General features: G+C 31.2%; 3 protein-coding genes across 3 annotated transcripts; 2 read left to right on the top strand and 1 right to left on the bottom strand.

Annotated features, from left to right (window-relative positions):
* Positions 1 to 259: 259 nt before the first annotated feature.
* On the top strand, positions 260 to 4,003 carry LOC127076660 (10 kDa chaperonin 1, chloroplastic). The gene is made up of 7 exons (XM_051018365.1): positions 260 to 479; positions 575 to 633; positions 744 to 794; positions 1,609 to 1,674; positions 1,785 to 1,832; positions 3,032 to 3,061; positions 3,687 to 4,003. Exons 1-7 carry the CDS (start codon positions 398 to 400, stop codon positions 3,753 to 3,755), a joined length of 405 nt encoding a protein of 134 aa, XP_050874322.1. The 5' UTR covers positions 260 to 397; the 3' UTR covers positions 3,756 to 4,003.
* Positions 4,004 to 5,586: 1,583 nt separating this feature from the next.
* Positions 5,587 to 8,730, bottom strand: LOC127076659 (protein TRIGALACTOSYLDIACYLGLYCEROL 4, chloroplastic). The gene is made up of 5 exons (XM_051018364.1): positions 8,353 to 8,730; positions 6,913 to 7,162; positions 6,431 to 6,800; positions 6,011 to 6,324; positions 5,587 to 5,927 (listed from the first exon to the last, which is right to left on the bottom strand). Exons 1-5 carry the CDS (start codon positions 8,622 to 8,624, stop codon positions 5,730 to 5,732), a joined length of 1,404 nt encoding a protein of 467 aa, XP_050874321.1. The 5' UTR covers positions 8,625 to 8,730; the 3' UTR covers positions 5,587 to 5,729.
* An 11,058-nt stretch (positions 8,731 to 19,788) lies between these two features.
* On the top strand, positions 19,789 to 21,058 carry LOC127138180 (uncharacterized mitochondrial protein AtMg00810). The gene is made up of 4 exons (XM_051064575.1): positions 19,789 to 19,878; positions 19,978 to 20,150; positions 20,249 to 20,643; positions 20,739 to 21,058. The coding sequence occupies exons 1-4, from the start codon at positions 19,789 to 19,791 to the stop codon at positions 21,056 to 21,058; spliced, it is 978 nt and encodes a 325-aa protein (XP_050920532.1).
* Positions 21,059 to 21,434: the final 376 nt, after the last annotated feature.

The following is a 21,434-nucleotide window of genomic DNA, read 5'->3' as shown; positions in this document are numbered from 1 at the left end:
CAATTTTCTTTAAAATATTTTCCACCACTTAAATGGGAAAACAATCCCTCATAAATAAAACATCATGGCCAAAGTGAATCCATTTACCAAGCCACTAGAGTATAGTTGTTTTTGTATTGTCTAGAAAAAATATATTAAATAGTTGTAGTTTAATTTTAATCAAAAACTTACTTTTCAAAAGAACTATACTAATGTGAAAATATTATTTTAATTTTACAACAACAACAACAAAAAAAAAAATATTAAAAAAATGCTGCTTAGTAGCCTCTTTTTCTGTCTTCAGTCTTGAAATTTTATAACTTGTGACTTTGTGGATAATAAAACCTAAAAAGGGTTTAACTCTTCATCTTCAATTTCCAATCCATTCTTCTCTGTGCTTCCTCTTTTATCCATTTCCATGGCTTCCACATTTCTCACCGTACCAACTCCTTTCCTTCACAAATCAACCGCAGCTTCATTCTCCAACTCCAAACTCCCACGTATTGTTCTTATTCTCATCAAAATATTTACTTTTGTTAACCCATTTCTTCATTTCAACAAATTCTCAACCTTTTCTCATCTGGGTATTTTTCAGTTTTGAAGAGGAACTCTTTGAAGATTAACGCAACTTCCAAGCAATGGGAACCAACTAAGGTTTTTTTTTTAATTTTTTAATTCTCCTTTTATTTTCCATTTTTGGGGTGGTTTTTTTGGAAGTTCAATTTCTTTTTTCATCTGAATTTTGATGATTTTTTGTATTTCAGGTTGTGCCTCAGGCTGATAGGGTTCTTATTCGTCTCGAGGAGCTATCACAAGTATGCTACAACCTTATCCATTTTTTTTTTTTTTTTTTTTTTTTTTGTAATTTGGGATATTGTTTATTCTTGGTGTGCATGAACTATGAGGAGTAGACTATAGAGCTTAATTACTCTCTTATTTGATATTGTTGTTTCTGTTCTTGTTGTTCCAATGTTTGGTGCTTGCAATCTTGCAATGATTATAGGATAAGTTCAAATCAAACTGTAGGCTGAATATTGGATTTGTTTGTGGTGCTTCTTTGTTTATTTAACTTGGTGTTTGAATATGTGCCGTATTGTGATTTGATGTGTTTGGGGTGCCAAATTTATTGCAACAACAAAAACCAAGATGTAGGCTAACCGATTTATTGTTAAAAGAAAATCCCTGTCCGTGTTTCCCAGGTTGGCGCACTTGTGCGCCTAAACACAGGCTAAGCAAGTTAAATAATATGTAATCTGATATATATCCTCATTCAATGTTGCCTACTTGGTTTTCTGATTTGTCAATGAAAACAGAAACACCCTTGTTCCATTGTTAGTGAGATAATTGTGATTTAACTGCATCATGATATGTTTCTTGAATTACACTTTCGTAAGAAGGTATACACTATAGGATAGAGATCTTGTTTTTGAACTTCTTACAGATATTCAGACGGCTTATTGTTATCTATATGCTTTACTGGTTATTTAACTTGATGGTGGCTTCATTTGTTTTGTTATGTTTAGTTTGATTTTGTTATAACATCTGAATAAGATATTGTGCAATTAACAATTATAAATTCGATAGTGCATGATTGCATTGCTTATTTGTGAATGTAATTTTTTGGGTCAGACAACCACTGGTGGAATTTTGTTGCCCAGGTCAGCTGTTAAATTTGAGCGATATCTTACAGGGGAAGTAAGTCTACATATTACATAGTGCCTTACAGTGTTTTAGACTTGAAGATTTGTTTTTTTTAATAACTTGTTGTGTATTTACTTTTTGATAATTTTTCATATTCGTTTCAGGTCCTAAGTGTTGGTGCTGAGGCTGAAAATGTAAAGGCCGGTGCTAAGGTATGTTGTTTAGTTAATATGAAAGAGGTCAAGTAGAAATGGAAAAGATCAAAAGAGTAATCTAAAAGTTCTCTATACTTTTATTTTAGTAGTAAACAAACGATCTCGAGATCAATAGTATGCTTTGTATAGGTAACTCAGATTCTCAAGGCACACTAAATCTGCCATGGCAGGCAACGCAAACTTGTGACTTAAAATATAACACAAGATTACACAAATTTTATTGATGAGATAGTTCCTGAAAATTTGATAAAATGTCTCCAGATTCTCGGTTTCCCATATTTGTTTCAAATTTGTGTTAATTTGAGGTTATGTTTGGTTATAATGTTTGTACAGTAAATTTGATAAAATGTGTACAGATTCTCGGTTTTCCATATTTGTTTCCAATTTGTGCTGATTTGAGGTTGTGCTTGGTTATAATGTTTGTACGGTATCTATCTGGTCCCTGTAGTTGTTATCTTGTTCATGAGTCATGAGCAGTGTAGCAAGATCGAGTGCTGGAACTTAAGATTGTAAGATCTTACGTTCCACGGATGCTTGAGAATGCTACGATCAGAGAAAGATCGTTTTCGTCACCGATGTGGTTAAGCTTGAGCTTTTTGAAGCAAGATTATAAATAAATAAAACGCGGTGGGCCTTTTTTTGGGTTTGAATAATGATTTTCATGTTTTTGTATATATATGAAACAAACATTTTTCCCTTTAGTAGGATCTTATGTATCGTGCTAATTACCTGAGTTTTACAATCTTTCAGAAGCCAACCCATCGTACTTAAGATTTTGTCTTTGACTACATTGGTCATGAGTTCACCTTTCCTAAGTGATGGCTTGCTCATAAGCTCATACCTTAGGGGACCAATATGTGTTGACAAAAACTTTTAGGGACAAAAACAAAAGAAGTAGAATTTCTAAAAACCACGTTGGATTTACGCTTATATCATGTTTGCTCATTAGTCAAATCAAATTACTGTGAAGTCTATTCTGCTTTTGTTCAATGTGTCTTAATTTGATAAACCGGAGGGAGTTAGAGATTCATTCACTTAGCATGTCATGAGGGTAGTTTAGTGGTGTGCAGGGAAACTTGGTATGACTTTTTGTTCAAATAACGAAAAAAAGGAAACAATTTATTGGTTTTTTAATCAATCGAATTTGCTGCATTTCATTTCAAATTTAGACTAAAATTATAATTATTTTTTTGCAGGTACTTTTCAATGATATGAGTGCTTATGAGGTAAGTTGCTTTAAAATATTTGCCCCGATGTGTATACTACTCCGTACTCGCTCAGCCTTATTTATAATCAAAAGTCTTTTAATTTTGTTGACCTTAAATATAAGAAAATGTTGACAAATTTATGTGCATTAATGTCTCTATTCTAAAAGTATTCCTGCATTAATTATTAAATTTTATTAGTGGAAGACAATTTAATTCAAGGTATACTAGTAAGTGTGTTATCCCGTGAAATTTGTTTTTTCGCTTATAAATCAGGCCGGAGTAGTACCAATTTATAAGCAAAAATTTAATATTTCACATTTATTAAAAAAATTTAAAATTTGATATCTTTTTTGAAATATGTTTATTTGGAAAGATGTAAAAATAATTTTTATTGGTCATTGTTTATGGAAAAAAATGAAAGATAAATCAAATTAAATGCATTTTGCATTTGATTTTACCTTGGAAAAGATGAACTTTTTAGAATAAAATGGTTAAATGAAATAAAGTTGATGTTTTTTTTTCCTTATAATTGGTACGGAGGGAGTATGTTTTATATCTGGGTGTATTTTAAGTTGTAGCATTAAGTTTAGATGCAGTTTTTCACCATTAATGAATATATATGTTGGTGTAACTGTTTTTTCAGGTGGATTTGGGGACTGAAGCAAAGCACTGCTTCTGTAAATCAAGTGACTTACTGGCCGTGGTCGAGTAGGGTTTGCCATGCGAATGAGACAGAGGAATGATATTTTTGATATAACGTATTAATGGCGAATGCATTAGGAGTAGAATGAACTATTTTCAATCACTGGTGTTAAAATTTCCTCTTCATGTTATTCTTATATTATAAATAACAACATTCCTAGGGGAGTTTTGGATCCTGCAGATGCATAATTTCAGTTTGGAATTCATTGCTTGATGTCCAAGGAATCAAAATGTGTGGAATTCATTGGTTATTATCTATTTTCTGCCCTTTGTTGTAGAATTTCACAATTGAATAACCATCCTAGGGTCCTAAAAGTTAATATAAAATTGCGAATTGTGTTGGTTCCATTTAACTTGTATTTTTTAAAACATTTGCATGAAACTGTTGACAGAAAAAACAGATGCAAGAAAATATATGGCACATTCACATATTTTAAGAGAACATGAAATTAATTCTTGAAAATGGAAAATGCCATTCCTACATTCATGATTCAACAATCATCTTCCAATATTGCCAATGTTATTCTACTTCCACCAAAAATATATGAAGATTCATCATGTTGTCATTGTTATGTGTGGTTGGCCAAGGGTATGGGCTGTCATATGTATAGGGGGCAGATAAGTTGGTTTTCCATCTGTTTGTAACATGTGAGTTGGCGGCCTTCTTTATGGTATAAGTTTTGCAGAGATCTATCATCTCTTTTTCAGCTTGTTATTTTCTTGAGTGATGTTTCAAGGATTAGCGACTTAATGATTTAACATTTAGTAGAGTACTCTGAAAATCTCATAATGATGATGTACATCTTCCTTATATTGAAAATGGTATCCAGGTAAGTCTAGTTTTGAGGATGAGGTGGAGATAATAACATCTTTTTATATTGGAAATGGTATCTAGATAGGTACACGATTATCTTCCTGAGACAATAATGGGCTGAGAGTCTTCAACCGACTCCTTTGGCGAAGTATTCAACCGACTCCTTTGGCGAAGTATTAGTGTCTGTTGGTGTTTTGTTTTTGTTTTCTGATTATGGTGATTCATAGAATTGGAAGTCTAACTTATTTTTCTTTCTAATTGATGTTATCTTTCATTACTTTAGTCTTTTTCTTTATGATGTCTCGGTGTGTCTCATACTCTTATTTATTATATTGTATTTTATTTTGCTATTTCCAAATTTTCTCTTTTTTGGTGATTTTTTTTGTCATAATGATTTGATCTAGCAATTCTGTTATCATTCCTTCTTTATTCTTGATGCTTTAATCAAAGATTTATCAAGTATGAGGGAGAAGAATGAAAGCTCTCATGACTACAATCAAGGATTTTATAGAGGGTAAAAAATAGACCGAATGAAGTTAGACTTTGCAAAACTCAAATTTGAAATATATTTAAATAGATTAACGAGCCAATAAATAAAGAAAATTGAATCTAAATCTTCTATTTTAAAAAAATTGACTTGAGTTTGGCTTTGGTTAAATTGTAGACTCTTTTTGGCATGTCACCGTGTGCCTTCAAGTTTGTCTTCTGTCTTGTCTCAATGTGATTGTAAGCTCTCTAGTCATTGATTTCAACATACAATCAATAGTTTTGGTACTCCCTTTGTCCAACCAATGTCAAGGTTGATTCATTGGCACCATACACCGGGGACATGTCCCATGTAAACTGTTTATCGTTGGTTGTCTTGATAGCTGGTAAGCTCTCTAGTCATTGGTTTCAACACAATCAATAGTCTCCGGTAGCCCCTTCGTCCGACCGGCGTCAAGGTTGAGTCGTTGGCGCCAGTCGATGACTTTGTTTGCAATCAAAAATTTCAAAAATTTAGATTTATTTTGAGTTTGTATGACAGTAAAGAATAACAATATTATAATTGCCATTGAATCTTTGAATAACTCTTAAATTGATACAACAAATGCAATTTTCACAACAAACATGCGTGGCCTTCTAAGTGTCATGAATGAAAGTTACAAAAATGGCGAAGATTGCCCATGGTTAAAACTCATACAACCGCAATTCAACCATCCCTTCTTTCCTTTTTGGTGAATACCAAGCGACAATCTTTCCCGACTCAAGAGACTGCAACGAGTAATTCAAGCTGCAAATGAAATCTTCAACGAACACACCATGTTTCCTTGTAAAAGACTCAAGTGCAATTCGTGAGTCTGCTCGAAACACAATCGGTCCCGCAACCTACAATCCGACAATTAAAAAATAATTAAAATTCTTTACCGTTACTTAAAACTTGTTCCGCTCTTATCAAGGAAAACATATACCTGCTGTTGAAATATTAAGTTAAGCCGGGGTGAGGCTGACGGTTGATCATTAATGTCGTCACCGGAACGCTTGAAAGCGTTGAAAATCTTCTTTGCAAGTCCTGAAGCTGAAGATATATCAAGACGAGCATCTACCCTGGTTAAATCCCGGTATTCCTTCATGAATCTTCCATGCTGAAAAGTAAAGCAAACTGAACCAAACAAATCGGCGTTAAACCGAGATCTCTTCTTTCTCTTTGTCACCGCTTGATCTTCTCCCGAAGCGATACTGGAAAGTTTCTTCCCATTCCAAAGCCAAGAAGCACAGGAGCTACCTAAGTATATTATGAAACATAACAAAAATAATCATAAGATAGTTGCATAATAATTAGCAAGGATGAAAAATATGCGATGATAACAAAATTAATCAAGAGAGTTTACCGATAATTCCAGATATTGCTGCATGAGGTTCCTTAAGTCGCACATCATATGGAGTTAAAACTTTTTTGTCGTCCTCATCATCAATCCCAATCTCCGTGTTTTCCCACAAGTACTTGATCTTATTGTAAGTAACGGAAGCTTTGGCACATAACCCTGGCAGTAGAGACAATGGCGGGTCGCTATCAGTTGCGTTAAACGCCTGGGGATTTCCACCGTTCTTATGCATCCCAAAGCGGTATCGCAATCCAGAACTAGACACAAGGGAAGATAAATCAACGGACACAGACTCAGGAACATCCCAATATTTTCCTTTGTGGTCAACAAACAATTGAGGCCATGCTGCCTCCACTGTAAGATCGTGATCGGAAAACTGCATGGAACATTCAAATCATACTTAACATTTTGAGAGTATAAGGGAATTCCAACATTTGTAACCGTCCATCAGATAATGAAAAACTAAGAAAGAGTAGTTAAGTTCGTGCCTCGTGAAAAACAGTGACTTTTTTGCGGCGACGTTCTTTCTCACCATGGCCTTCTAAAGCAAATAGCACCGACGTTGAAGGAGAAATGGCAAACTGAGAGTTTAACCCATATGAATAAAGAGACTTGTCAATGAAATGCTTTGCAACACTCTTAACCGTGGAGAGATTGAATTGAACAGCATTAGAAATCTCATTTTTTATATCAACTATCAGCTTCCTTGGACGGAATTGTCCAGTCGTTGCAAGCCACCTATACCGATCATAATTAAGTCGAATGAGAACATTGAAGAGTTGACATTCATCATGATGTTATATATAAACATAATCAATTCATATCGAATGACAGTAACCCAACAACTAAAGTATAGAATTGAGCAAAAGTGCTAGAAATCGATGTTGCAGTGTGTACCAACCTCCTAAAATGCTATAACGGTATAGCGGATAGCGAGAACACTGCTATTGCAAAGACTAAAAACCAGTGTAATAAAGTAAACATAAATACTCAAAAATAGACTAATACACAAAATTAAAGAGATCATCGTAAGGAATAAAACTCAAGTACAGAACTAAAAGATGGAAGAAGAGCAGAAGGATTATTTGTGAGCAAGAACATAACATTCCTCTTCAACGAATTGAAACCAAAACTCAAAGAGCGGCCGCAATAGCAGTTTGAGGCCGTAATTGGAGGCTGCTACAACCACTATTGTTGACTCACAGACCTATAGTGCCATGCCGAAACCTACAATCACTACGCTATTCTGCTACAACGGTGCTATAGCATACTATTGACAGTATAGCTAGAAAAATGTACAAGTTTCTGTTTCCTTCGTTTTGGTTTATGGTTCATTTTCTCTCCCATTCAATTATAAACATAATACATAGGTCATCAAGAGCAAATCAAACAATGTTTTCTCCTATTCAATAACAAACAATGTTTTAAAATAAAGCAAAAACAAACAACTTTATCAAATGCATCAAAAATATCCCATTAGAAATTGAAACATCAGTTGTCCGTCCCATGATTTTAAATTACAGTCTGTGCAACCGTAATTGCGGTCACAACATTCCTGATGCAGTAGCCTCCGCAACCGCATCAAACCACAATTGCCGTCTGAATTATAATCATGCGTCTAGCTGCTATTAGAAACCGCATCAGATAATTTCACCCATGTTACTTCAAGTATCTTCCACATTGCAACGGCTGCAATGCACATCGCAACAACTGCAATGGCCGTAATCGCAACATCCACAACTGTATCCACGACAGCAATTTAAATAAAACCATGTTCCCTCCTTAAGCCATTCAATAACCCAAAAAACCCAATTTTCAAAGAAGCAAGGAAAAAAATAGATAATTTAAAGACATAGCCATGAATGAAATTCCAATTACCATCATTTTCAAATACATTAAACTACATTCAATGGATAGTAAAAATTTACCAACTATTGCCAGTGAGGTTAAGGAGAAGAGACTGAAGTGAAAAGGAGCCAAATTCCTTACGAGGAGAAGGAGCCAATGACGGTACAATACCGAAAGGAACATGAGAAGTGAGTTCTGAAAGTTGTTGATGGCGAAAGACTCTACTAGACACAGAAGCATCAAGAGGAATTGGGTTACCAGGAACATGTTTGGCCCAACCGTCAAGGGTTTGAGGAGATGAAATGTTCAAATCCCAGAATGATGAATCAATGGCAGTTCTAAGCTTAGCCATTGATGTGTGAGAGACAACAGCAACAACAACAAAGGAGTGAAAGGGTTTTGTTTTATCTGTTTTGTTGGGGTTTAACTTCTATGTTGCTTATCCACAAACAAAAATGTTCATAATTTTTTTTGAGTGAATTTTTTACTTTTCTTCTCTTATAATGTTTCACTTTTTAAATATTTAACGGCACAAAAAATTACTTTGTTATATTTAAGAAAATAATAAAAATATATGAAAAAACAAAAGAAAATGGATAGTGCACCGACAATATAATTATTTTACATTTTTAATCAATGACAAAAGGCAGTCTGTAAATTTTAAATTATTTATAAGATTTAATATTTTAAAATATTTTAATTAAATATATGAAATATTTTTTTACATTGACAATGCACTATCATTAAACCTAAAAATAATAGAAAAATAAGAGAAATAGTAAATTTAATTTATTTTTATGAAATAATAATAATCACAATCTGAAAATTGATTATAACTTTCAATTTATTAATATTAAATTTAAATGCTCAAAATAGCGTCCAACATATTAATATTAACTTTTATCTATTGATATAAAATTTAGATAAATAAATTTTAAATTACATCTTAATATTAAATATTTGAATTAAGATAAAACTCCAAACCACTAAGATAATTCAACTATAATAAAAATAGGTTTAGCTAATTGAATCCAATTGATTAGACTCAACTTTAAAATATTGATGGAAGATTGAAGTAAGAAAATATAGTAATTTTTGTGAGTATAAATAAATTTATGCCATTTCTATTAATATTTTTGTTGATAAAAGAAACTTATTGTAATGAGTTTAAAAGTCATTTGAATTATTATTTTATTATATCTACTTTCTCTAATAATAATAGATTTATCTTTTTTTTAAATTTCATATTTTATGACATCTCATAAAGATTATAATAAAGTCATTGAGAATCACTATAATCATCAAATTATAGGCTAAGTCTCTTAAATTACTCTCTCTTTTTCATTTAAAATGTCATTTTTATATAAAAATTTTGTGTCTTTTTAAATGTCATTTTCAAAATTCTAGATAATATCAATTGTTATTTTATCAAAATTGTCTATAATTATTTATTAAAGAGAGAAAAAATTAAATATATAAATAAATATATAAAGATATTATAAATAAAAAAACAATTATTATTTAAAAACTAATAAAATTGATTAGTTTCATTAACATACGTAAAAGAAATAAAAAAATACCATTAAAAAATCCGGAGGAAATAATACTTAAAAATCGAATAAATATGTTTTGGGTGATGTTAACAAAAGTTTGGCCAAGGCTACTGATAGTTTTAACTCTATTCAAATTCAAATCAATAATATTGGTTATTCTGTTGGTATCGACTTTGATGAAAAGAACGCACAAAAAGTTTTAGACAAAATTTTGAATTTTCAAACATCAATTTTAAAAAGGCAATTCTAGAGTTAAGTCAGTCTATTTTTATAGATTTGTTAAGATTAGACAAGTTTACCAAGATATCAATAATATCATTCAAGAAGAACATAATCTTGGTAATGTTGGAAATTATTGTCAATCAATGTTCATCATTGGAAGTGTTCTAATATAATAAAAAGTGTTCTAATATAATAAAAATGTTCTAATATGATAAAAAGTGTGTAATTGAGTTAAGGGTAATAAGTGAATTCAAAATATATAATATTTTATAAAATGGTGCATAATATAATCATAAGCGAAACATTGTAAATTTAAGTTGAAAATATGTGGTTTCATCAACAATTACTACGTTGTGAAACAACACATGTATGACCTATAAATATATTATTAAAAATGTGAAAATCATAATAAAAAACAGTACATCATCTTCACGTACTTTTAGACACTTTTTCTTGCATTCGAATCTTTACCAATCTTGTACAGATTCAATTAAAAGGTTGAATTATCCTAGATATTCTTGTGTTCTAACTATAAGTTAAGAAAGTATTTAAAACAATGGCAACCGAGGCTTCCGTATCAAGAATAAAAAACAAGAACAAACATCATGAATTCGAGTACGTTATTTTTTAATAGAAATCAGGAAAGGGTGAAAATCATAATATTTTAAATAAAATTTTACTTATCCTGGTATCATGATATTTTTTTTTGGGAATAACTAATAGATAATCAATCATATATAGTTGTTTTATAATACATTCATTTGGAGATTTTTCTTCAGAAATGTGTATATCGAAAGATTCCATACAACATCAAAGGAAATAACATGTTTGTGTTCAATGTAGCTTATTATTATAAGATATATAATAAGCATCCAAAGGTAGATCATGACTTATATAAATATCTGAATTAGGAGGCTAATGTAATTATTGAATCCCGAAATGTAAAATTTAGAAACCTTATCACAGAGGATAAGGAATTCGAGATTTCAACAAAGGAAGAACCACGTGATGAAGGTTCTCCACAGATTGCTGAAACACAAATCGAAAGTTCTTCACGAATTGTTGAAATACAACCCGAACATAGGATAAGCAAGAGAGCCCGAAAGGCTAAAGATCTAGGACTGAACAAAATTGATTCTCGACTTATTTTTTTATCTAGTAGAAGAAAATAGTGAGATTTCTATTCGGAAAATTCCTATTATTCTTCAACTGGAAGATGATCCTAAGACTTGAAGGAAATAATTAACTTCGATACTTCTCTTTTTGGAAGGACACTACCCAAGATAAAATGAGTTCTATAATGTCAAACCAAAAGGTTTTTAGACAAAAGGAATATGTTGATTATTTCGACACATATGCACTAGTAGTAAGGACGAAGACGATTAAAGTATCGTTTGTATTAGCTTTTTTGCATGACCTTTTAGTTCATCAAATGGATGTCAAAACGATTTTTAATATGGAAATCTTGATTAGGAGATTTATATGGAGCAATTGGAAGGTCATGTACATCCTAGAAATAAACAAAAGGTCTGCAAGTTTGACAAATCCTTGTATGTATTAAAACAATCACCAAAACAATGACATCAAAAGTTTGAATCTGTCATTGTAAGATTCACCAATTAAGTGGAGACACACAACTAAAGGGATACTTTTTAATCATTATCAAAACACGAATTCAAATCATCAAAAGGGGAAGATTATGAAGAATACATCTTATATCTAGTTCAATTTTGACGAAGACAAATATTATCAAAGAAGAAAATATTCAAAAGTGTCATGCACATCAATGATGAACTTGATCAAGAAGGTTTAGCATATAAATTCAAGTGAAGATTTGAGATTAGTGAACATAACTAAGATGCTCATTTCAATTCATGCTATACTATTTTAAATTTTTCATAATTTCATTTCTCACTTCATCTAAAAACATTCTTGCATTATCATGCATGATTATCTAAAAACCTTCTTCATCTAATTCTTGTTACAAATGTTTGTACACAAAGTTATGTGAGATTATTATGATATTCATTTGTCTCTATATTGATTATATGATTGATCATTAGCAAAGAGATGAGTGGAATTTTCGAAACGAAGAGGCTTCTAACTTCCACATATTAAGAGAAAGATCTTATACTAGTTAACACAATTTTGGGGTCAAAGTAAAGCGAAATAGTGGGGGTTATGAACTTAGTCAAACACACTATATTGAGAAAATATTTGATAATTTCAAACATTTACGCTTTAAGGAAGTGACCATTCCATTTGATCATAGTGTCAAACTTCAAAAGAATGATGGAAGAGTTGTGACTCAAATGGAATATGCAAGTGCGTGTAATGTACTAGACCCGACATAATATTTGCAGTTAGTAAAAGGAGTAGATTTTACTAGCAATCCAAATTGTGAGCACTGTAAGGCCATAATTAGGATTTTCGTCTATCATATAAAACCAAAACTATTGGCCTCCATTATGGTAGATTTCCTTCCATATTAGAAGAATATACCGACGCGAGTTGTATATCGAGTGTTGAATATCATAAATCTGCATTTGGATGGATATTTACACTAGTCGGGGTGAAATTTCTTGGAAGAGCAAGAAACAAATGTGTATCACTCTCTCAACCATAGAATTAGAGTTTGAGGCAATTGCTTCCGCTGGTGAAGAAACTGAATGGTTAAGGGACCTTCTATTAGAAGTTCGATTGGCTAAAGACAACGTTTCAAAGATGTTGATACATTGCGGTAGTCAAGCCACTTTACCTAGAGCATACAAAAAAGTGTATAAAAGAAAGTCTAGTCAAGTAGGACGTAGACATTCTTTCGTGAGAAAATTGATTAGGGATGTAATCATTTCATTCACATATATACGATCGAGCCATAATTTGGCTGATCCATTTGCTAATCCACCAGCCAGAGACTTAGTAAAGACAACCTCGAGAGATATGAGGTTGAAACTCCTTGAATAAGAGTTCCAACAACGACGACAATCCAATCTTAAGTTAACAGAACATTAACCTCAAGATACAATGAGTAATAACAAGTCATTGATTCAAATGTTTGTCGGACATTTGATAATAATGTTGACTATTTTAATTGAGGGTTGAGTTTTTCCAAACTCTTAATAAAGTTTAATACCGAAAATAAGTATCTAATGGAAAATGATACAATATGAACTTCACCTATGTGAATTTTGAGATGACGCCGTCTCAAAGTGAAAGTTGCAGTTTCTTTCACAAAAAAATCATGAAACATGAAAGCACATGGCCATAAATAGGTGTTAGGCGAGATATGTAAGGGAACGACCCTTAAAGAATGTGTGTAAGATAACTTCGGTCTAATCATATGGATTAATGATTTAAAAGCATTGCTACCTAACATTCCGATTAGACTTTGCGTGATCCTCACTAAGATTAAGTTTTAAATCGAAAGATACCTAACTGTATTAATATTCTTTATACCTCATTTTCTGGAATTAGACTTGTCATTATTAGAACAAGTGGGAGATTATTGAAAATTATGGACAATCAATGCCCATGAGAGTGTTCCAATATGACAAGAAGTATGCAATTGAGTTAATGAGAATAAATGCATTCAAAATATGCAAAACTTCATGAAGTGGTGCATAATATAACCATAGGAGAACCATTGCAAACTTACGCTGAAAATGTGTTGTTTCATCAAGAATTGTAACCTTGTGAAATAACACATGCATGTCCTATAAATACATTATTTAGAATTCGAAAATCATAACAAAAAATAATGCATCCTCTTCACATAATTCCAGACACTCTTCCATGCATTCGAATCTTCATTAGTCTTGTGCAGATTCGATTAAAAAGTTGAGTTATCCTGAATATTCTTGCGTTCCAACTCTAAGACTATAATAAAATACTTAAAATAATTTTAAGGAAAATGCCATTATTCACGATTCTAGTATCGATCCATTTGATTTAAATTAATTTTTCTAACAGATAATTTAAAATATTTTTATTAGGTATTACTTTATTTTTAAAAGAATCTATTTGTGTCAGACTTAACCAATGGTATTTATAATGTTATTATGAGAGACAACACACTCTCTAATCATATACATGTCATTTAAGAAGTTAAAAATGTAACTTTCATTTTTTATGGCTCCTCACGGGCCATGATATGTTTTGTGGATTCTTTTCCTCAAATCTATTGAGATATGTGGGTTAACATGTTTTCGATTCTAAACAATATTTTTTTACTAATGGTTAGATTTTAATTGATTTAAATTTAAATAGATTTATCATTATTTGTAAATTAGGTGGTGCCAACAACATTGATCAATTTAAGATTCCATTATAAAGACAAAATTCTATAAAGTAGGGATTACAATATAGTAAGAATACTGGATACAAAAATGATAAAATCATCCTTACTAAGATATAATAATATAATAATAATATTATTTAACATATCCCTTCATATTAACGATGCATTAACAAGAAGCATGTATAGTTTGTCAATCAAGAAATAAAAAATATTTAATAAAATGCATATTCGTAAACAAATAAGTTATTAATAAAGAGCAAGGCACAAATGGTAGAGTCATTGTTCTATGCTGAAGATTGACAACAAATTAAATGACAATCAATTTTAATGTGTTTGATACGTTGATGAAATTCTGAGTTGTGAATAATTTGAATGACACTCTTGTTATCACAATACATGAGAGCTGACTCAAAAAGAAGGATTGAGGAAAATCCTTAATCCCATTAGATTTTTCACAATTTTTTCTTTTGATGAATGAATGATGAACATGAAATAAATTATGTAATTGTATGACTATGTGTTGTGTTATGTGATTTTCATGCACTGTTTTACCATGGGAGTTATGCGTTCTTGTTGATGGAATTGGTATGAAAGTGTGTTCATATGTGTGTTGTGATTTTGATGAATAAAATATGTCAAATCCATGATTAAATGAGTGAATTACATGTTATTTGATGGATAAATGTTGTATTAATACTAGATAATATTTTCCTGGTTATTGTTATTCGATTTTGGGTCTAGAAAGTGAAAATTGAAGTTCTGAATTGAACTCCAATGGCAAAAATGTAGATTTTGTTTCTACTTCGGGGTGATAGGCGTCACCCTAATGACGTCGTGGTCGTCATTATTTTGGAGGCGCTGTCATACCCCAAAATTTGTCTGTTAATTTTTATGATAAATTGATTCATGCATGGCATTCCTTTCACATTTGCATTCATTCATTAGCATACATTCTCATATAAATTATAAATTTTAATTTATTTATTATGTGATACAGATATAAAAATAATAATAATTTTGGTTATCTGTATGATATAAATAAATTAATATATATATATATAATATATATATATATAATATATATAATATATATATTATATATATATTATATATATATATATATATATATATAAATAAATAAATAAAATAATTTTAATTTAATGATAAATAAAAATAGATTTGAATTTTAATTGTATAATTAAAATTTTAAATTAATTTTATTTGTTAAAGCTCATTAAATTATAATAACTATTTTTTTTTATAATTTAGTGACTCATGTTCCATTTATTCATTATTTATAAATAGTATTTATTTAGTAATTCACGTTTTTTACTTAATAAAATTTATTTATAAGAGTAACTTTTTTTTAAAAGCCCATAAATTATAAAATAATTTTGGTTGATATAAGTAAGAATAATTTTGATTTTTTTTTTAATGATGAAAGTAAAAATAGAAATAGGTTTAAATTTTAATTCAATTATGTAACTAAAATTTAAATTAATTTTTATTTGTTAAAAGTCATTTGAATTATTCATTATTTGTATTTAATAAATATTTAGCAAGGTTAAACCCTAACTCTCCTAAAGTATAAGAAGAGATCCAAATATTTAGCAAGGTTAAACCCTAAAGTATAGGAAGGGATCCAAATATTTAGCAAGGTTAAACCCTAAAGTATAGGGAGGGATCCAAATATTTAGAAAGGTTAAACCTTAATCCACACCATTATAAATACTTCATATGGCTGCAGCGAGAGGGGGAAGACGGAAAAGAGGAGAGATACATTAGAAGAAGATACACAAGGCAAGGCAGAAGCAAGAAGGTTCACGGGCAGGGAAAAGAGAAGCAATCATAAAGCACTCATAGCCTGAATAAGAACAACACACATACAGTGAGCAAGCTAGAAGAATCAAATCCCCAGTAAGTGTTCATTAGGGAATTTGCATCCAGCATGATTACCTTGCAATACTCCTTAATTCATGCATGAATAATATTGATTTAATATATATATATATTGAGATGATGTATTCATGGTTTGGTGGATGTTGATATTGCTTTATTCAAGTATGCATTTGTTCTTGATATGTCATAGCATGTTGGAGAAATTCTGTTTGCATGATTAAAGAATTATATCTGCCATTTAATTATTATTATATGAGTGTTGTTTCTAGCATGATTATGTTTATTTCACATGCTGTTATTACATAATAATAATGATGATGATATAATGGTGATAATATAAATCATTGGTTGTCTTTAACATGTATGTGTAAGGTTTGTTTTATCATTATCACTTGCAGTAAAGAGAACTAATACATGAGTAAAATAATATAAGCTTCTTGATTTGTGCATGGCTATTTTTATTATTGCATGATGATTACATATGATTTTGTTTTATGTGTGTGGTTTGATGTAAGATGAAGTTACAGGCTTGTTATACTCACATGAAAGAAACAGCATGAGAAAAAATAAAGTAGCTTGCCGTAAGAGAGAAAGCTGTAACATGCATGGTGGTGTTGTGTCAAAATGGAAAAATCCATGTAGAATTAATATATATTTTAATGAAGGCGAATAAATAACGAATGGAGCAACATGGCTCGTTGGTAGCTCCCCCTTCATTGCAACGTAGAGGTCCTGGGAGCTTTTCAGCTGTTTTTACTATGTTTACTCCCTTTCCACTATATAATCGTTATTCTATATACCTTTGTTATTCTATTGGAAACCCTATAATATCTTCTCTTTTGTTAATATGGTAACAAATAGATTGGTAGACTTAATGAGATATTTGCAACAATAAAAAAAATTCTCTTATGAATTTATTATTATGAAAAGTAGTAACTAGCAGTGAAAAAAATGATTCTCTTCAATCTATTAGTGTTCAACTCAATGGACAAAATTATGATTATTGGAGTTATGTAATGAAAAAAAATTTAAAGGAAAAAGGATGTGGAGTTATGTTGATAGGACTTCTATTGAGTCCACGTATAAAAAAGATGAAACAACATATACAAAATAATTAGAAACATGTGAGATGTTAGTAATTCAAAGATCCTCACTTGGATTAATAATTATGTTTCTCAGTCAATAGGTGTGCAACTAGAAAAACATGATATTGCTAATGAGGCTTGGGATCATTTGAAGCATATGTATAATGAGTCTAATTTTGCAAAATGATACCAGTTGGAGAGTGACATTAGGGATATTAAACAAAATAATATGACCATTCAAGAATTTTATTCGATCATGAATGATTAATGGGATGAATTGGCTCTTATGAAATCAACAGAATTAAAAATTGTCAAAGCATACATCAAGAAAATAGAAAATCAACGTCTTATTCAAGTTCTAATGACTTTTAGGGATGAATTTGAGAGTCTTTGTGGAAGTATTCTACATCGTAATCCTCTTCACAATGTTGATTCAGTTGTTAATGAGTTATTGGCAGAAGAAATCAGACTTAAGACTCACTATAATGTGATTCAAAATAAAGGAATTCTATACACCCCTCCATCTGTTTTTGCTGCTTCTATTCACAAAGGAAAATATCAAGGTAGAATCGGACTTGATATTAATGAATGTGACTTTTGTAAGAAGAAAGGTCATTGGAAATCTCAATGTCCCGAATTATAGAGAGCAAATAAAAGGAATTTTAAAAACCCCTCATCCAATGTTGTTGTTACTGTTCCTACTACCATTGGTTTTAGTTATGATTATGTATGTCCATTTGAGATCATTGCTCAAATGTCTGATATTGTAGAGCAAGTCCAAAATATTCTTGCCACTCACCTCGTGCCATGTTTATCTCATATATTAAATGTTCTAATTCTTCTAGTCTACCAGGTATGTCTCCCTTCATACAAATCCTTGATTCCGGAGATGATACACCTATGCCATTATGGCCGATGATGATACACGTATGCCATTAACAGACAATGGTTTTATCTCTACAACTAATATGTCATTCTCTGATGTTCATTATATTCATAATCTTACTTTGAGTCTTGCTTATGCTAGGCAATTGTGTGATTATGGTTATTCTGTTACATTTTGTTCAACTTCTTGTTGTGACAGGATCCACATTTTGGGAGGCTGATTTGGATAGGATGTATACATGAGGGGTTTTATGTTTTGGATGAGCTGATAGTCTCAGATACTACAACCCCAACTTCTACTTCCATTACTAATTTATTAGCTTCTTTTCATTTGAATTCTTCATCTTCTAGTTTTTATTTATGGAATTTCCATCTAGGACATATATTTGCTTATAGATTAAAGTACTTGGCTTCTACTGAAGCTTTATGAAAGTTACAAACCATTGATATTTTAGCTTGTTCTGATTGTAAACATGCAAAATTTTCAGCTTCACCCTTTAATAAAAGTGTTTATATTAATATGCACCCTTTGACTTGGTTCACTATGATGTATGGGGTCCATCATCGGTTATTACCAAAGATGGATCTAGATACTATGTTTCATTTATTGATGACTATACTCTTATTGTTGGATTTACCTTATGAAAAATTATTCTAATTTTTTTGATATTTATCATATGTTTTATGCAATGGTAAAAACATTACATAATGTTTTTATAAAGTGCCTATGTTGTGATTTAGGTGGTGAATATACGTCTATAAAATTCTATGAATTACTTGCATATGATGACACTATTCACCAAGTATCTTGTATCGATACTCCTCAACATAATGGTGTTGCTGAAAGAATACACTGTCACATTGTTGAGACTGCCCGTTCCCTTTTATTGTCTCCTTTAGTTCCTAGTGAGTTTTGAGGTGAATAAGTTCTTATTTTTTTCATGCTATTAATAAAACTCCATCATCTGTCACATCAGGTTTGTCTCGTTTCAAATAATTGTATGATTCTATCTCTGATTATTCTTCTTTGAAGTTCTTTGGCTCTACTTGCTTTGTTCTCCGTCCACAAGTAGAACATAGTAAGTAATCTTCTCATGTTTCCATGTATTTTTCTTGGTTATGGGGATGGTCAAAAGGGCTATCATTTTTATGATCCTCAATCAACAAAGCTTTATATTTATCGTCATGTTATATTTCTTGAACACATTCCTTTTTCATCTCTTTCTTTTGATTCTCATATTACTAGTAGTTCTGAACTCACCCATATTGATCCTTTTGGTCTTAATGGTAATATTTCTAGTGATTGTAATTTTAAGAAATGCAGATTTGATACTACTTCTAATCTTGATATTCACACCCCTCTTGTCCCCACAGTTACCCAACAAACTCCCACGACTGTTGATCTTCCTCCTCCTCCTCCTCATTATCTATATCGTGATTGCAAGTCTACTTAGTTTCCCGATTTTCTCTATTACAGTTACTCTACTTATTTCTCTTCTTTTCTAACCTCTATTCACAGTTTGTCTGATCCCTCATCCTAAAGAGGCTATACTTGACCCTCTTCGGCAGTAGGCTATGACAAAAGAACTCCCTTCCCTACACAAGACAAATACTTGGGAGTTAGTAATTCTTCCTTCTAGAAAACATGTTTTTAGATCTCGTTGGGTATACAAAATCAAAACTAAGTCTGATGGGTCAATTGATCACTACAAAGCACGTCTTGTTGCTAAGTTACTTTGTTAACAATATGATATGATTATGAAGAAACTTGTTCCATTAGCCAAGATAATTACTATTCACACTCTTATTGCAGTTTCATCGGTTTTCCAGTGGCACATTTCTCAAATGGATGTTGAATGTGCTTTTCTAAATGGTGATCTTCACAAGAAAGTCTATATGGTACCCTCTCCAGGTGTTTCTCATTATTACAAGGAAGTGTATAAGTTGAAAATGCTCTATATGGTTTGAAATAAACTCCACAGACTTAGTTTGAGAAGTTTACCACAATTATTGCATCTCTTGGTTTTTACTCTAGTGATTACGATTTAGCTTTATTTGCTACAACCATCTTTCATAGTCTTATTTTAATTTCATTATATATTGATGATATTATAACTACAAGTGATGATGTTAATGGGATTAACGATTTGAAATTACAATTATCCAAAAAGTTTGAGATGAAAGATTTAGGTATTCTTTGCTACTTCTTAGGGATTAAAGTTGCCTACTCTCCTAAAGGATACCTTCTTTCTCAATCTAAGTATATTTCTAACATCCTTGAACAAGCTCGAATTTCTGATACTAGAGAAGCAAATAGTCCTCTTCAATTGAATGTGAAATATGCTCCATCTAATGGTGTTACTCTACCAAATCCCACTTTGTATCGCACTTTGGTTGGAAGCCTGATGTACCTTACGATTACCATACCTGGTATTTTTATGTTGTTCATGTTGTCAGTTAGTTTGTTTTATCTCCCACTACAATACATTGGGAAGTTATTCTTCACATTCTTTGTTATCTTCCAGGAACCCAGTTTCAGAGCCTTTTATTTCCCTCATTGGAGTTACGTGCTTATTCTGACGCTGATTGGACTGGTGACTTCGTAGATCATAACTCTACTACATGTTTTTGTATATTTCTTAGAGACTCTGTTATTCCTTGCAAAAGTAAGAAACATGATATTGTATCCCGATCTTCTACAAAAGTTGAGTATCATGCTATAACTTCCACCACCACTGAAATGGTTTGGCTGCGTTGGTTAGTTTTGGATATGGGTGTCACTCTTTATGAACCAACTCTCATATATTGTGATAACAAAAGTGCCATTCAAATTGCTCACAACTAAGTATTTCATGAACGTACCAAACACATTGAGATTGATTGTCAGTTCACTCGTCACCATCTTCAACATATAACAATTACTCTACCGTTCGTCTCTTCCTCATTGCAGATTATTGATTTGTTTACGAAGACACATTCCATAAACGTTTTCGTTTCTTGATTGACAAACTTCCTATGCTTCCTGTTAATGCATAATGAGTTTGAAGGGAGATATTAAATATTATTATTGTTATTATATTATTAACTAATATTATATATTAGTAAGGATAATTTAATCTTTTTCTATTATCTACTATTTATACTCTATTGATCCTTCTTTTATATACCTTATCATTCTAATGGAAACACTCAAATCTCTTAACTTTTTCAAACACATATAT

Source organism: Lathyrus oleraceus, chromosome 4 (genome assembly GCF_024323335.1).
Source record: "Lathyrus oleraceus cultivar Zhongwan6 chromosome 4, CAAS_Psat_ZW6_1.0, whole genome shotgun sequence".
Taxonomy (NCBI): Eukaryota; Viridiplantae; Streptophyta; class Magnoliopsida; order Fabales; family Fabaceae; genus Lathyrus; species Lathyrus oleraceus.
This window is presented reverse-complemented; position numbering and strand designations above follow the sequence as displayed.

Bases quoted from the DNA above. Each gene is read 5' to 3' on its own strand.
- LOC127138180 (XM_051064575.1), top strand. From the start codon at position 19,789: ATGACAAAAGAACTCCCTTCCCTACACAAGACAAATACTTGGGAGTTA. The intron at 20,151-20,248 runs GTATAAGTTGAA...TTTTTACTCTAG, and splicing joins TCTCATTATTACAAGGAAGT to TGATTACGATTTAGCTTTAT. The intron at 20,644-20,738 runs GTATTTTTATGT...GTTATCTTCCAG, and splicing joins CCTTACGATTACCATACCTG to GAACCCAGTTTCAGAGCCTT.
- LOC127076660 (XM_051018365.1), top strand. From the start codon at position 398: ATGGCTTCCACATTTCTCACCGTACCAACTCCTTTCCTTCACAAATCA. The intron at 1,675-1,784 runs GTAAGTCTACAT...TATTCGTTTCAG, and splicing joins AGCGATATCTTACAGGGGAA to GTCCTAAGTGTTGGTGCTGA. The intron at 3,062-3,686 runs GTAAGTTGCTTT...CTGTTTTTTCAG, and splicing joins ATGATATGAGTGCTTATGAG to GTGGATTTGGGGACTGAAGC.
- LOC127076659 (XM_051018364.1), bottom strand. From the start codon at position 8,624: ATGGCTAAGCTTAGAACTGCCATTGATTCATCATTCTGGGATTTGAAC. The intron at 7,163-8,352 runs GTAAATTTTTAC...TGATCGGTATAG, and splicing joins AACCTCACTGGCAATAGTTG to GTGGCTTGCAACGACTGGAC. The intron at 5,928-6,010 runs GTATATGTTTTC...GTCGGATTGTAG, and splicing joins ACTTAATATTTCAACAGCAG to GTTGCGGGACCGATTGTGTT.